The following is a 14,752-nucleotide window of genomic DNA, read 5'->3' on the forward strand; positions in this document are numbered from 1 at the left end:
TTTATTTTCACATTTATTTTGAAGATTTCTTTTAGAAAAAGGTTGACGGGGTGCATAATCATTACAGTATAACACCCATCATTGTGCTTGTTTCTTTTTTAATACACTTATTGACAAAAAGAAAAAAGGTACGAAAGCAAAATTAAATGGAATTCTTTTTTTTAAAGGAAGCAAAATCTCTACATATAGATAAAAGATAATAAACAGATAATGTCACCTTTAAACTTTGATTAAATTCCTTTACAATTAAATGCATATGGTTTTTTTTTTTTTGGGGGGGGGGGGGGGGGGTGTTTCGTTTTTGCACAGAACCTCATAATCTAATTAAATTCCAAAACAATTCCCCAAAAAAGTTTTTCCTATAATGGATTGTGGGTGTTTGTCAGTTTGCCAATAAGTTTGTAAGGAGTTCAAACCTTTAACTTCGGTGTTTTTAAGTAGAAACACATTTGTTCATCATACAGCGTTTAACTTGCAGAACTTTATTGACACAGTAAGATGAGTAACACTTGTCACGGAGAGCGTCTCTGCGTCAGGCTGAAGAGGCCCGACGTCCTTTCAGTGAGACGTTTCTCAAATGGAAAAGTCTCTTCATGTCTTTCCTCCTTTTAAAAACATCTTCTGCATCTGGAGACAAAATGTAGGAAATAATCCTCTGAAGAGGTACAAACAGTAATAGCTTTAGTGTTCACGCGTGACAGAACACGCGAGCGAACGCAGGAGTGGAGGAGGCGTCCTGCCGCTGCTCCCACTTCCATCTGCTTCAAAGCACAGCTCTGAACCTGTAGATGCTCACTGCAGTAGTTCTGAGAGAAAGATCTGACATTTAAAACAAAAGGACACTTTCACAGTCGGGGGGGGGGGACTTCAGAACATGCAGGGGAAAAAAAGGGTAAGAAGTTCCTTCAGTTACAGTGACTCTATGCAGTCGGTCGCACAGACACCAAACCTCAGGTGAATCTGCAGAAACAATCATGCACAGTTTTGAGGAGCGGCTCGCCACAATGTCCCGCTCACATTCAGGGTGAAAGTGTTGGAGCCCAAATGTTAGTTCAATCTGTGCAGAGCGAAGGCCTTAGTCACCGCCGTCTTTACGGGTGGATACGAGCAAACCTGTACGCAGATTTTAAGATTCTAGATTGAAAGTGTTCATACACGTTTTTTTCTAAGGCCATGATCCGAGCAACAGGTCATAGCGAACACTTCCATGTGTACGGGGGAAGTAGGGGAGACGCAGGCGTGTTGTACAGACTTTTTTATTTTTCTTTCTCCCCCCAAATTCCACAGATTGCGATTGGAGTGCCTTCCTTCATCGCTGGAACGCCACTAAGCGTGCGTGCAGACTGACTGTTAGACAGGAGGAAATGAGATCATTAGTTAGCTTGTGTGGACATTCTTCTTACATATATGACCTCCACATCCCGTACACATAGCATTTGCGTGCAGCTCAGTAAGGAGCCAGTAAGTGCACCTAACGACTACAGAGCTGCGTAGAGGTCGCCCTACGACAGCCTCACCCGTACGTCACAAGTGCGTGCAACTTACTTTATTCTTACAAATACTACGAAACAAACACTAGGGCTGCAAACAAAATCTTTGAATTTTTTTCACTCCAACGCTATTTCTGAATTCCTGCCCCAACTCCTAATGATGGCTGGGTAGCTTGGTTGGTAAGGTGAGAGACTGCCACGCAGGAATGAACAATGGTACTGGGGCAATCACCTTATCAATGGCCTCACCCAGTGAGACCCCTAACCCTGCCACCTTCAGGGGATGGGTCAAATGTGGAGAACAAATTTCCCATTGTGGGATAAATACAATACAATAAATAAAAAAACTACAAAAAAAAACCCTACGATGTAGTGCCTGGATTTCAAAATTTGGACACAAAAAACATGCTTTTTTCAACAACAAAAAAAAGCATGGTTTTTCGCAGAGACTTCTTGGAAATTTCAAGGGGACTGGATTTTGGAATTGCAGATTCGGACGGCATTACAAAATGGCAAACGCCACTATATAGTGATAAGTGAAGGAATTCGGACATAGCCCAAAGTTTCAGCTTTTTTTTCTCTCTTTACCAATTTCAAATGACATAATATATTTAACAAAAGCCATTTTATTTTCCCATCTCCTTTGGAAGTCTGCCTTCCTTTGTCTGTCTGCCTGCCTTTGGAAATGTAACTAAATAGGAGCTGTAAAAAAATGTTGTAAAACATCGTAGCAGCTGTTTTGTGAGCTGCTGTTAGCTTGAGCGTCTCGTCAAGACAAACACTTCTCACAGTCGCCAGAGTCTCCGTTTCAGACGATGAAACTAATTTGGCGAACTCCCGCTTTTGGTATCAACAGCCTGAGCGGCAGTGGCTCAAGCGGCTGAGTGGGCCGGCCAATGATCGAAGGGTCTGCGGTTTGATCCCCGCTCCCCCCAGTCAACTGTTGTCGTATTCTTGGGCAAGACACTCCACCATTCCTGCCTCCAATGTGGCTCCACTGGAGCGTGAATGGGTTATGAATGTCCTGGTGATGGTGAGAGGGGGTGCATACTGGCAGCCATGCCTCTATGGCTACATCACCAAGTATGAAGCCAAAGACTTCCACACTACACTGTCAGCGCTTTGAGTGTCTGGAAAAGCGCAGATAAATCCAGTCCATCATTATTAAACAGTCTTTGCAGTGGTTTGTTTCTCTAAGTTTAAGTCTAAAAATCAAACCATTTCTATAGAACTGAAGAAACTGTTCCTGTTTTGGGAACAAGCCCTTTTTTTGCTAGCGGCCATACCTGGGCATTTATAATATCTGGGCGTTGCGAGGAACAGGCAGGTTAATCACAGTCTGAACAATGGCAGTCCACGAAAGTGGGGGTGGGGATCCAGATTTTCCCAAAAATAAATTTTCTTAACCCTTGTGCTATCTTAGATGACCCCACCCTTACATTGACGTGTTCTCTCTACCATGACAAAGGTGGATAAAGGTGGAAAGATTTCATGTAATCCATGGACACCAGTGAAGATCACAAATCATTGAAGAAAAAAGGTTCAGAGCACTGTCTAGTGGGTCTAGATGACCCAATTCCCAATGTTAAAGTACCTAGGATAACACAAGGGTTAAACAACTAATTCAAATTTATGAATACAACCGATTTAATGCCCATCCCTAACACACGCAAGACGGTATGTTTCAATTTTATGACGTCCCTTCACGTGTTACACAAGCCTTAAGCGAACTGCAAGGCACCCTCAATATGCACCTGCCCCTGTCCACGACCCTCCACAAGCCCACATGTGACTAAGGCATAAGCTTTTGTTCATTTCAATAAAGTTGGATGAGGGAGAAGGCACTTCACTGCAAACTGATAACTTCTGGCAGAGATGCCAGCTTCCAAACGTTTTCAGCTCCAACACTGAGCTCTCGGAGTGGCGTGGGCGCTCAGCCCATGTGCCCCTTCATGTGAGATCGCAGGTGGGCCTTGTTGGTGAAGCACTTCTCACAGATCTTGCAGCAGTAGGGCTTCTCGCCCGTGTGGATCCTCATGTGGATTTTGCAGTTGGCGCTGCGGCTGAACCTCTTCCCACACATTTTGCAGGAGAAGGGCTTCTCGCCCGTGTGGGTCCGCACGTGGATCACCAAGCTGGCGCGGGACGTGTAGGTCTTCCCACAGGTCTCGCACGAGTGCAACTTCTTCACGGGGTTCTGGGCCTTGCCGGTGTGGATCTTCGTGTGGTAGCGGAGGTGTCCTTGGTTACTGAAAGCTCTCCCGCAGGTTTGGCAGGAATACGGCTTCTCGCCCGTGTGGATTCGCATGTGGACCTTGAGGTTGGAGCTACAGGTGAAGTTTTTGCCGCAGGTCTCACAGGAGAAGGGCTTCTCGCCGGTGTGCGTCCTCATGTGGATCACCAAGCTGGCTCTGCACGTGTACTTTTTGCCGCAGGTGTCACAGGAGAACAGCTTTTGCTCCGGCTCTAGGATCTGAGTCCGGACCGTGTGCACTCCGGCGTGATACCGGAGGTGGGCTTTGTTGGTGAAGGCCTTTCCGCAGGTTTTGCAGGAGTACGGCCTCTCGCCCGTGTGGATTCGGATGTGGACTTTCAGGTTGAATCTGCAGCTGAACTTCTTTCCGCAGGTCTTGCAGGCATATGGCTTTTCAACCAAATGCGACCTCAGGTGACTTCTCAGCGTGGACGCGTACTGAAATACTTTTTCACAAGTGCTGCAGGTGTAAGGCTTCTTGAGGAGGGGGAACTGGTACTCCGTGCTCGGCTCCACAGGAAGCTGATCTCCACTGATGATGACACGGTCTCCATGGCTACTGGGAGCCTGGAACGCGGGACCATGCTCCGGGAGAACCTGGCGGTTTTCACTAAACTCCTGACTCTGAGGGAGGGGGGAGCCGTGAGCCAGGAGCTGCTGACTGTTCCACTCTGTTTCATTGTGGGAGACCATCACCAGAGAGACATCAGCCTCCTGCTTCAGTGGAGCCTGACCCCCTGCCTGACCCCGGTACACGTCCCCCTGTTCCTGCTTTATGCTCGAGATCTTCTTCACTTGGTCGTCGGTGAGGAAGACCTCCTTCTTTGGGGAGATTTGTTCCACAAAGCCTGTGAGGGCAGAGCAGAATAAAAAAGCATTACTTTTAAAGAAAAAGATTGGTAGTAAACTTGGGTATATTTAAATCAATTTAACCTTTAAATATGAGGTCAGAACAGTCTCATAACTCAGAATTGCACACACTCCGAGTCACAAATGCACACACTTCGATTCACAAATGTCATTTTATGCAAACGTGCTAAATAAATTTGGAAATGCACCATTGTGTTTCACAAATGCACACGTTGTGTTTCACACATGCACACTGAATGTTTTACAAATGCACAATAAGTGTTTCTCACAAATGTGCACACCGTTTTTCACAAAAACATTTTAGAAATTCACAATAAATGTATCAGAAATGCACAGTAGGTGCTTTACAAACATGATTTTTAGGTACACATGTGATGTGAACTCACAGATCATTCGAATTGCAGAATGTGCATTCAAAATCCCGTTCTCGTTTGTGAATCTCCCCGTGTGTGTGAGAGATTTTTCTACGGTGAATATTGAGACTCATCTGGCGGAGCAGGTCAACTAATGTCACCATTGGCTAGTGAATCTGTCAATCAAACTCATCGGCAAAGCAGGCGGGTTCGCTCTTAGCCAATCAAATGGCCCCTTACACTCCTCACTTTCAAACTAACGAGGGAGGGAGCTGTTCAGCACAGGAGTTGAAAGGACGCGGGCGGCAAACATGGCGGAGAGTTCTCTTCCCAACGGGATCAGTCTCATCCCGTAAGTAATGCATTTATTTGATCATTCCCTCGTTGTACGTCCTGTAATGTTATTGAATACTAAGTTGCAGCGTTCTCCTTAGCCAAGTGACATGTGTGAATGCTTTATGAACACTGCAGCCGAGTCGTTTGCAGAGTACCCCCACCGCAAATTAACTTAGCTTTGCTTAGCCTGTGCGGTTATAATGGTTTTAAAGCGGGGGAGGACTTATGATGGTTTTGTCAAGTTTTATATTTGGCATACCAGCTCTTCACACAACACGAATAACTACAACCAACCAGGGGCCTCGAAACTAGCCGGCTTTCGACTCAAGTTGTGTCTGCCTGTGAGTTCAAGCCGGTGTCGGTTCTTCAAGCTAGCGTCTATAGCCAATCTGTAGGTTCTAACATGATTCAGATAGAACTAAGGGGAAAAACATGCCAGATTTACAGCAGCAAAGAAAGTTTAATAAAAAGTATTGTTTTGGAGACGGGGATTTGTTTAAACACTGATGCTATGCCATGCTAACTAGCTAGTTAGCTGTTCCGTGTGCTGCCTTATGTAAACGCGATCCGGGTTAAAGTTAGACACAGCATTTTCACAACCGAGACTTTAGTTTAAGACGGTGTGGTGTGATGTGCAACAAAGTAAATTCGTATGACATTCATCATGAAAATGGCATTTTTTAAGACGTGAATCCACTGTTGAATGAAAGAAGCCATTAAGTTTCTAACGTTAGAACCCGTATTTTGCTGAAAAGCCCTGTGAGATTGTGTCAGATCAGAGTGACAGCCACTAAAATCCCCGTATCTTTACTTCCAATGACGTAATGACAAGAATCCCAAACATTATGTTTTTAGGCTGTTTTGTAGTCGATAAGTAGTCACAGCAAGGGTGGATGGGAGAAATCAGCTGTCAACAGTGATTAGAGTAGAAGTTACTGTAAATATTACACACAGGCTTCCTGTGATCAGTGTCTTGTCTCTGATTTTCTTTTAAAGCTGTTCTTTACTACAAGCTCAAGTTATCATAGCAAGAGTGTTTTAAAAAAATTCCCCTTTCAAATATTTGAAAATGATGTAATTTAATCTAAACCAGCAAAATTATCTAATCCATGTTTGTCATGTTTTTATTTATTCTCTAGGAATTACTGAAGCGTGACATCCTTCAAAGGCTGCATCATCGACTGTTAAGCACCTTGGAGAGGCAACCTGTTGATGTGAAGGAGAGGCAACCTGTTGCTGTGGAAGGCCTGCACATTTAGCAACAGTCTGCTGTCCCAGCGCTGCTCCACAAAAAGACTGAAGCAATCGTTTGTTCCTCGTGCCATCAGGCAATACAACTCTCTGGCAGGGCATCTTAGAAGTAATTTCTTTTAATTAATTTTACCCACTGATTTTTCAATTATTTACCTTTTTTATCAATCTTTTTAATTTGTGATATTTCTATTTGTAATGCGTGTGTGTTTTTATGTGGGATTATTAAATACCCTTCTATTCTATTCTATTTCATATTTTATCATCCTATTGTATAACTGTTTTACCTGTCAATTGGGAATTTAGCATTTTTGCCCCTGTAAATATATGTCAGTTGAAAGTATTTGTACTTGTATTCCATAGATCTTGTACCTGAAGATGGCAGACAACAACTGTGCAGACTTGGCCTTCTTCAGTAATGCTGTGAACGTGTATGGCTTACCTCTGAGGTATTCATGTTATTCATAAAGAAATATTTTATTCACATATCAGGCAGTATAAGTACTTGGTTATTTGTACAAAAATAAAATAACTTTTTTAGACTCCTCTCCATAAGGGCAACTCTAAAACTCTTTCCCCTCATGAATAACATTTTACCCCCCCTTAACAGTCTCTCTCACCTCAATTTTTTTCCCAGTGATACATGTAACCCACTCCTGCAATTTATTTAACCTAGAAACTCTACTTATTGGCATCATACATAAGAACATTACATTTTAAATTGATGTGCACCGTATTGGCGATGCATTTGTAATTATGTGTTTGAGACATGATCTTCGTGTTATTGTCAGGGTGAGAGGAGATCTTGGAAGAGAACATGTGGCCATAGCCGAGTAAATGCTCACAGTATGTAGAACTGACACAAACGGCTTCATTGCAGGAAAAGTGTACACACAATCAACGGTGATTTGAACCTAGTTTTAGAAGCTTTTATATATACATAAAAGTGAATGATGTATTAAAAATAAATCTGACAATATAATATTTGTTTTTGCTTTTTTCCAAATACAGGATTGAGCTCCTCTGGTGTGATGTCTTCATGACTGTTACTGGTTTATATTACAACATCCTGCACTCTCCTGAGGACCAAGACTTGCTCAATATCAGTAACATCACGTATTCTGCTGCCATTACATTTTTCTACCACACATTCAGGCCAGTTTGGATGTCTTTAGTGACGCGTGGGACAGCCATCCAATCAGGACGGAGTAAAGCATGACAACAAATCAGCTGTGGCAGTTGGGCTTGACCCACAACCCTGTTTCTGATCCCCGGGTAAATGCTTTATTTAATCTCACTGTACTGGACAACTGATGTGTGTGCAGTTCGACTAAAGTGGAAAGTATCAAGAACAGTATAATGAAATCACAATGACTACAGTGAATTTTCATCAAAAATGAATGAAAAGTATTATTGTTGTGTGGTGCAATTTCCCTAAATTGTTTTTTTTTTTAATCAAGTAGGAAGAATAGCACATCTGCAAGTTCAAAATGCATCACAATGCATGGCATTATGAGCTATCAGATGAACTAATCTCACTACTTTGTTAAGGTTCACTTATTTGCAAATTAAAAACAGTTATGGAGATATGAGGTCTGCCTGCCAGCAACAATATAAGTAATTATTAGTGGGTCACTGTGCCTACATAATCTAAAACATAAAAAAACAGTGCTGTTCATAAACAGTATCTTTTTTTTTTTTTTTGTCAGGGTATGCTGGTTCCATAGATTGAATGGGAGGAGAGTGGATCCATGACTGAACCTCATCCTGGGATCAATGTCCTGGTATGAGACAGTCCCCTTTTGGGTCCACAAATGTTGGAACTGCAAAACGACATCAATCCATTGTGGAATTCAGAATGTTTGGGAGTGGACCTACATCTTTACTGTCCCTGTTTAGAACTTAATTTAGGCGACATAATTACATACAGAAGAAGAGAGACTGAGGGGAGCAAGACAGAGTTCAAATCAATACTGCTGTATTGTTCAAGGGACTTAATTGTATGTAAGGATGTTATGAAAATTAGTTCCAGTTTAAATAAAATTCAAATCAGTAGAGATCCCCTGCATCTGCTTAAATTTTGATGTTTTAATCTGTCCATGTTTTCACTGAATTTTACTCAGCAATAAAGGGTGAATGTTTGCACTTTGTTGTTCTATGACCATCTTTTGTTGTGTAGTATTTAACCAGTTATAAAACCCAGAGAGATCAGGATCTTTTTGCAAGGGTGACTTGACCAAAAGGTTAGAAGCATAAATATGGTTACAATATAAAATCAATGACATGTGAGTTTAAAAAAAATTAAGGTCCAGCAAAGTGACTTTGGGCTGAGCAGGGGAGGTGTTTTGGGGGTCTGTGATTGACAGTGAGATGAACTCGAGGTAATGTAGTCCCACTGCGTGGTACGGAGCAAAGTGATGCCAGTTTCTCCACAAAACCTTCTGTGGAAGTTGAAGATTTTTCTCCTCCACCTTCATATGATCAAAACCGTGTCTGAGTGTTGAAATGAGGCTAGCATGAAAGCTAAGAGAACAACGTACAAACAATCCCGAGTGAAATGTTCATTCAAATTACATTTCTCATAGTTCATTCAAACTACAAATCTCATGACCAGTACAGAGTTCGATGGATTCTATGTCAACTGCATTCAACCACTGTTGCCTTGCTTCCAGGTACACTGAAAAGTTGCACAAGCCAGTAATTTTTGACAACCGAAGGCAAATAAACCGACAAGCCATGCTAAGGCTAACACGCTAACGACCGACTGGTATGGAATCAAATATGGGCGGGGCTTTTGCCACCTGCAGAAAGCGTAGAGAAAGTGTAAGAGGCCATTCCATTGGCTAAAAGCGAACCCGCCTGCTTTGCTGATGAGTTTGATTGACAGATTCACTAGCCAACGGTGACATTAGTTGACCTGTTCCGTCAGATGAGTCTCAATATTCAGCGTAGAAAAATCTCTCACACACACGGGGAGATTCACAAACGAGAACGGGATTTTGAATGCACCCTCTGCAGTTCGAATGATCTGTGAGTTCACATCACATGTGTACCTAAAAATCATGTTTGTGAAGCACCTACTGTGCATTTCTGATACATTTATTGTGAATTTCTAAAATGTTTTTGTGAAAAACAGTGTGCACATTTGTGAGAAACACTTATTGTGCATTTGTAAAACATTCAGTGTGCATGTGTGAAACACAATGTGTGTGTTTGTGAAACACAGGGTGTGTATTTCCGAATTTATTTTTCACGTTTGCATAAAATGACATTTGTGGATCGGAGCGTGTGTATTTGTAAAACCGGTTGAGTGCATTTCTGATTATTGAGACTGAATTAACTCCATATTTAAAAGATGTATTAACATCTCATCTTTGATGCCGTTTCTTCCATTTTTAACCTTTTCAGTTAGCTTTAATCCCGAGATTTTGCATCATGTTAACTCTTTGTCACCTTTTGCTCAGTTTAAATCAGTTCTTATATGAAAACATAACAAACATTACAGTTCGAAAAAATAAATCCGAAAAATAAAACAGATTTTAAATTGAACTGTGAAATCTGAATGAAGTGGATTCAAGAATTTGTCAGTGATACCTCGACAGAAGATAAAATGGCGATACGGATGCCACCATGTTGATGCCAGCCAGGCATCGCAAGTAAGCAGTGATTGGTCCGAGTCATCATTTCTATGGCAGTCATGCCTATCTGGAAGGCCACACCCCCTACCACTTGAAAGCAGGCTTAGGGGGGGAATCTGTTAAACGCTTAACGTGAGACCACATACTCTTCTTGAGGCATTTGATGGTCACTTTATAAGATCATTTTTATTGTTATTCTGACAAATATAATGACTGAGTAATAGCTGTTTATTTCTCTATAGAAGTCTGTGGGATTTTGTCTTCTTGGGTAGTTCCTATTTGAAATGCGAGGCGGGGGGGGGGGGGGGGGGTCACTAGGTCCAGTTCTCTGCACTGAAACATGACATCATCACGTTTTCATTTCACTTTGAAACAAACAAAAAACACCATATGATGGGTCTCCGTCTCTCATTGAAGCCAAAGCGGACGAGTGAAGCAGTGAGATGTTCTGGAACAAAAACTGGCTCAATATAGTTAAGTTTGTTCACTGCCATCCAACAGAAGAATTCTGAACTCTTTGAGGGAGAGGCAGGTTGTTCAGAAAGCAAAAAATATGTTAAAACACGAACACGTCCTTTTTAGTGTTGCACCTAGGCAGTGTTTTTAATTTAAATTTGGTACCAGTAAGGAAAACAAACAGGTAGATAACATCTATTTAGCTGGGTAGCTCAGTTGTGAAGGTAAAAGGGCTGCCACGCAGGGTTTGGTTCCCAGAGGGGAATAAACAATGGTACATATCAATGCAGGAGTACGGGTATCACCCAGTGGGGGCCCTGGGGCAAGACCGTTAACGCTACTGCCTACCAGCATGAATGTGCATGAATGATCCTGGTGATGGTCAGAACTGGCAGCCACGCCTCTACCATCTCCAAGTATGAATGAAGAGTGAATTATTATTATTCCAAATGCTATAAAACTTTTACATTAGAGAGGATAAACTTGACAGTATTATTTTTAAATAATTTATTTTCTCATTTTAAATGATTTATTTATTTGTTTGATGTTACTGTCTTGTCTTTATCATCTTGCTAGAGAAATGCTTTGACAGAATTGCCCTTGGGGCACTAATTTCTCTCTCTCTCTTTCCTTCCATCATAAATTACTTTTTGACAGTTGTGCTCCAACTGCGTTGCAGCAATGCACCCGTAAATCAGCTGCATTGCATGCTGACACGGCGCTGACTCAGCAGAATAAAAACGTGAAGTCCTCTGGCTTCTTTAAAGGCTCCCTGATTTCAAGAAAAAAATGTATTTAATTTAATGAAACAGTTAAAATATTAAACATGAAAGTATAAGGCATGTTTAACATTTTAGTTTCTAATTCTGGTGCTACAATAAGAGTTTGGGAAAAAACAAACACTCTCACACAGATTAAAACATTAAAAATGCTCCTAGAACTGTATATTACATTTGAAGAAAAAAAAGTTAAACTGTTTTAATGTTGGATTTATTATATTAACTGTTACTAAGCATGATTGTATTTCTGCTATAATTAAACTTTAAATGAGTTATTGTGGAGGGGAGAGCGAGTTTTGGGAATATATATTTAAAAAAATGATCATTTTTAGTTAGATTTAACTCCTTGAAATATAATAATAATAATAATAATAATAATAATAATAATAATAATAATAATAATAATATTAATAAATACATATTTTTAAACCAAAATGTTTTAATTTGATAAATAGTAAACCTTCATCCTTTCATAGAAAAACAGTACAGAGTTCATCATTAGAAGATAATAAGAATAATAAATATTAATTATTAAACACTGAGGGTTTATATCATGACAGGTTATCACAGCATATCAGGTTAGCTTTAGCCTGGCCATGCTAGCTCTGCAGCCGTTTCCGGTCCCCGGTGTCTCTGTTTTGTGTCGCGTTTTCTAAACTCCGCAGAACACAGACAGCTCTAGCCTCTCCTAGTCCTACCTGCGGCTTGCAGCTGCGCAGGCGGCTTCCAGCCGACGTCCAGCAGTCTGCGCTGCCGGTCCAGCTGCTCTTCGTACTGAACGATGGTTTTCTCAAACTCCAAGAAAATCTCCTCCGCCGCGGCCGTCAGGCGCTTGCTGATGAAATCCTTCAGATAGAGAACAGAAGACATCTTTACCGCAGAGGAGAAATCTATCCAGCTGGGATATAAAAGCTTTCAATAAATCAACCCGGAGATGAGCAGACGAAGCGCCGCGGTTTCATCACAACAGTGTGTTACACCGCTAAGTTCCGGGGAGTTTATTTTACGTACATATAGTTCCGCCCTGGGGAAAAAAAAAATCATTTTTAGAAATAAGTTAAAGATTACAAGATTAATATTAAACTTTTACTAAACCAATTTGATACTTTTGAAAAGCATTCTATGTCCAGAAAGACTTGGCTTTCATTAGGCCCAACTAATAGCCAAAATGGATTACTCATTTTAAAAAATAGGACAACCTAGGCAAGTTGATTACTACAGGAAGGCAATTTTGTTAAATGCAATTTGATCCCAAATAATTTTTAAATTAATTAACTTTTAAATTTGGAATTAGTTTTGACTTTATCCATTTTGTATTGCACCAAAAAACTTTAAAACCAGTGAACTATTGAGACATTACTGTCATTTTTTGACTTTTTCAAGTGTTTGGCACAACTTTGCACTTCATCATGAACATTTTCAGGTGTTTGTACTTAACACATGTCTTATAGATCTGGTTGACCTTGTGTGGATAGAAATACAGAAACAGCATAAAAAAGACTCTCCCTGCTAAATCTGCGTGGATTTATGCTCCTCCAACTTTTTTCAAATACAGCTGTGTTTTGTTTTTCGTGCCGGAAGGAGCTGGCTAAAAACTTTGAAAGTGATTTTCAGACAGTTTTTGTGTTGTTGTCATGACTTGTGGTTAAACCAGCAGTTACTTTTGAACACAACAAATAGTTTTCTCAGTGCTGCTTCTGTTACACATCATACATATTTGATCCAGCTGTTTTTTAAAATTATTTATTTATGTAGCCTTTATTTAACCAGGAAAGTCCCATTGAGATTAAAAATCTCTTTTACAAGAGAGTCCTGGCCAAGAGGCAGCAAAAAGCTACAAACATAGACAACAAATACAATTACATTCAATTATAAAAACAGTTACATTTAAAGGAGTTGACATCAAGTGCTCTGAATATGCTTTCTTGTGATGCATCTTACAGATTCCACCAGCAGAGACTGTGTGTGAATCACTTATGTGGAGAATGTCTGCTGGTCCTGTGCTGCAGCAGGGAGGGGGGTTGTTTTATCCACCTGCAGCTTCGTGTTTGTCTGTGGTTCACAGAGTCCTGCTGTCAGCTGCTGCCCAATGAAACTCTGTGAGCTGTTGCTCAGATCCACTCAGCACGAGTGCTCACAACTAAGATTATATATTATGAACTACTTTGTGATAGACGGGGTTGTCTCAAAGCACTACATATAACCAAAATAACCCCTACCTTGTACAGTCTTTCTTATTGTGTTTAGGTATTTACTGAAAAGAGCTGCTGGACATAATTTCGTTGCGCACTGCATAATGAATGATTCTGATTCAAAACTAAGCAAACATAACATTTATTCACTGTAGTTATTAGAGATGCAATGATTCACTTTCTCAACAATTTGTTTTAAAACCTCAACCTGTTGCAGGCAATGGAAATGGCTAAAAATGATGAAAAATCTGTTGGTTGGTTTTACTGAGCGTGGTGTAATATAATAAAACAATAAATGATATATCCTTACACATGTGTTGTACCTTTTCAGCGTAAACATCCTGGTAGACCTTAGGGATGCAGCGATTCACTTTCCCCATGATTTGGTTTAGTGGTGAAACATACAGTTCGGTTTTAAACCAAGAATGGTTGCATCCCTGATAGTTGTATTTCAAATCATCCCAAATGGTTAATGTCTATTTTGGTCAGTTTGAGGAAGCTAAATTATCTCAACTTTATTCTGAATACATGGAGAGCAACACCACCTTCCAGGAGCATGCTGTCAAATTATAGAAACATATAAACGAATGAACTCGATGAACATTGGCATTGCAAAAAGAAATTGTCTGAAAAAATTCTGGATTTACTGATTATTTTTAAGGCAGCAGCAGTTGTGGATTCAGTTTGAAGCCAGAGGATCACCTGAGCACTTCATTGTCATCCATCACACAGAGAGCTGCTGTCCAGCAGCATGGGCTACTAATGAGTCTCCTTCATACGGCTGCATTTAGAAACAGAAAGCAAATTTCCCCTGCTGTCTGCTGGGATTACTGTGCAGCTAGACAGCATGTCGGTCTGCAACCGGCCTCCTTCAGTGCCTCGCCTCTGCTGCTCTGAGAGGTAATTGGGAGGAGAAGCAGGGGTGGATCCACAGCTTAACCTGAGCGAAGCATTAATGAGTGCTGGCTGGCAGGATGCCTCATCTCGGGGCCGACAGGAAGCTTATCAGGCTGCTGGACACCAGCCAGAGAGACTGTGTGCCCTTTGAGCAAAAATAACCCCTGAGAGTCATTACACTGAATCCCCGCATCACTGAGTCCTGTCAGGAAGGACTGATATAAATTGTCAAAATA

The 14,752-nt window shown here is 41.0% G+C and overlaps 1 protein-coding gene across 1 annotated transcript; it reads right to left on the reverse strand.

Moving 5' to 3' along the window:
• Positions 1–466: 466 nt before the first annotated feature.
• On the reverse strand, positions 467–12,422 carry LOC101164002 (uncharacterized). The gene is made up of 2 exons (XM_023965681.2): positions 12,126–12,422; positions 467–4,592 (listed from the first exon to the last, which is right to left on the reverse strand). The coding sequence occupies exons 1-2, from the start codon at positions 12,295–12,297 to the stop codon at positions 3,424–3,426; spliced, it is 1,341 nt and encodes a 446-aa protein (XP_023821449.1). The 5' UTR covers positions 12,298–12,422; the 3' UTR covers positions 467–3,423.
• Positions 12,423–14,752: the final 2,330 nt, after the last annotated feature.

The sequence above is a fragment of the Oryzias latipes genome, chromosome 17, assembly GCF_053564925.1.
Source record: "Oryzias latipes strain Hd-rR chromosome 17, Olatipes_Hd-rR_3.1".
NCBI classification, from domain to species: domain Eukaryota; kingdom Metazoa; phylum Chordata; class Actinopteri; order Beloniformes; family Adrianichthyidae; genus Oryzias; species Oryzias latipes.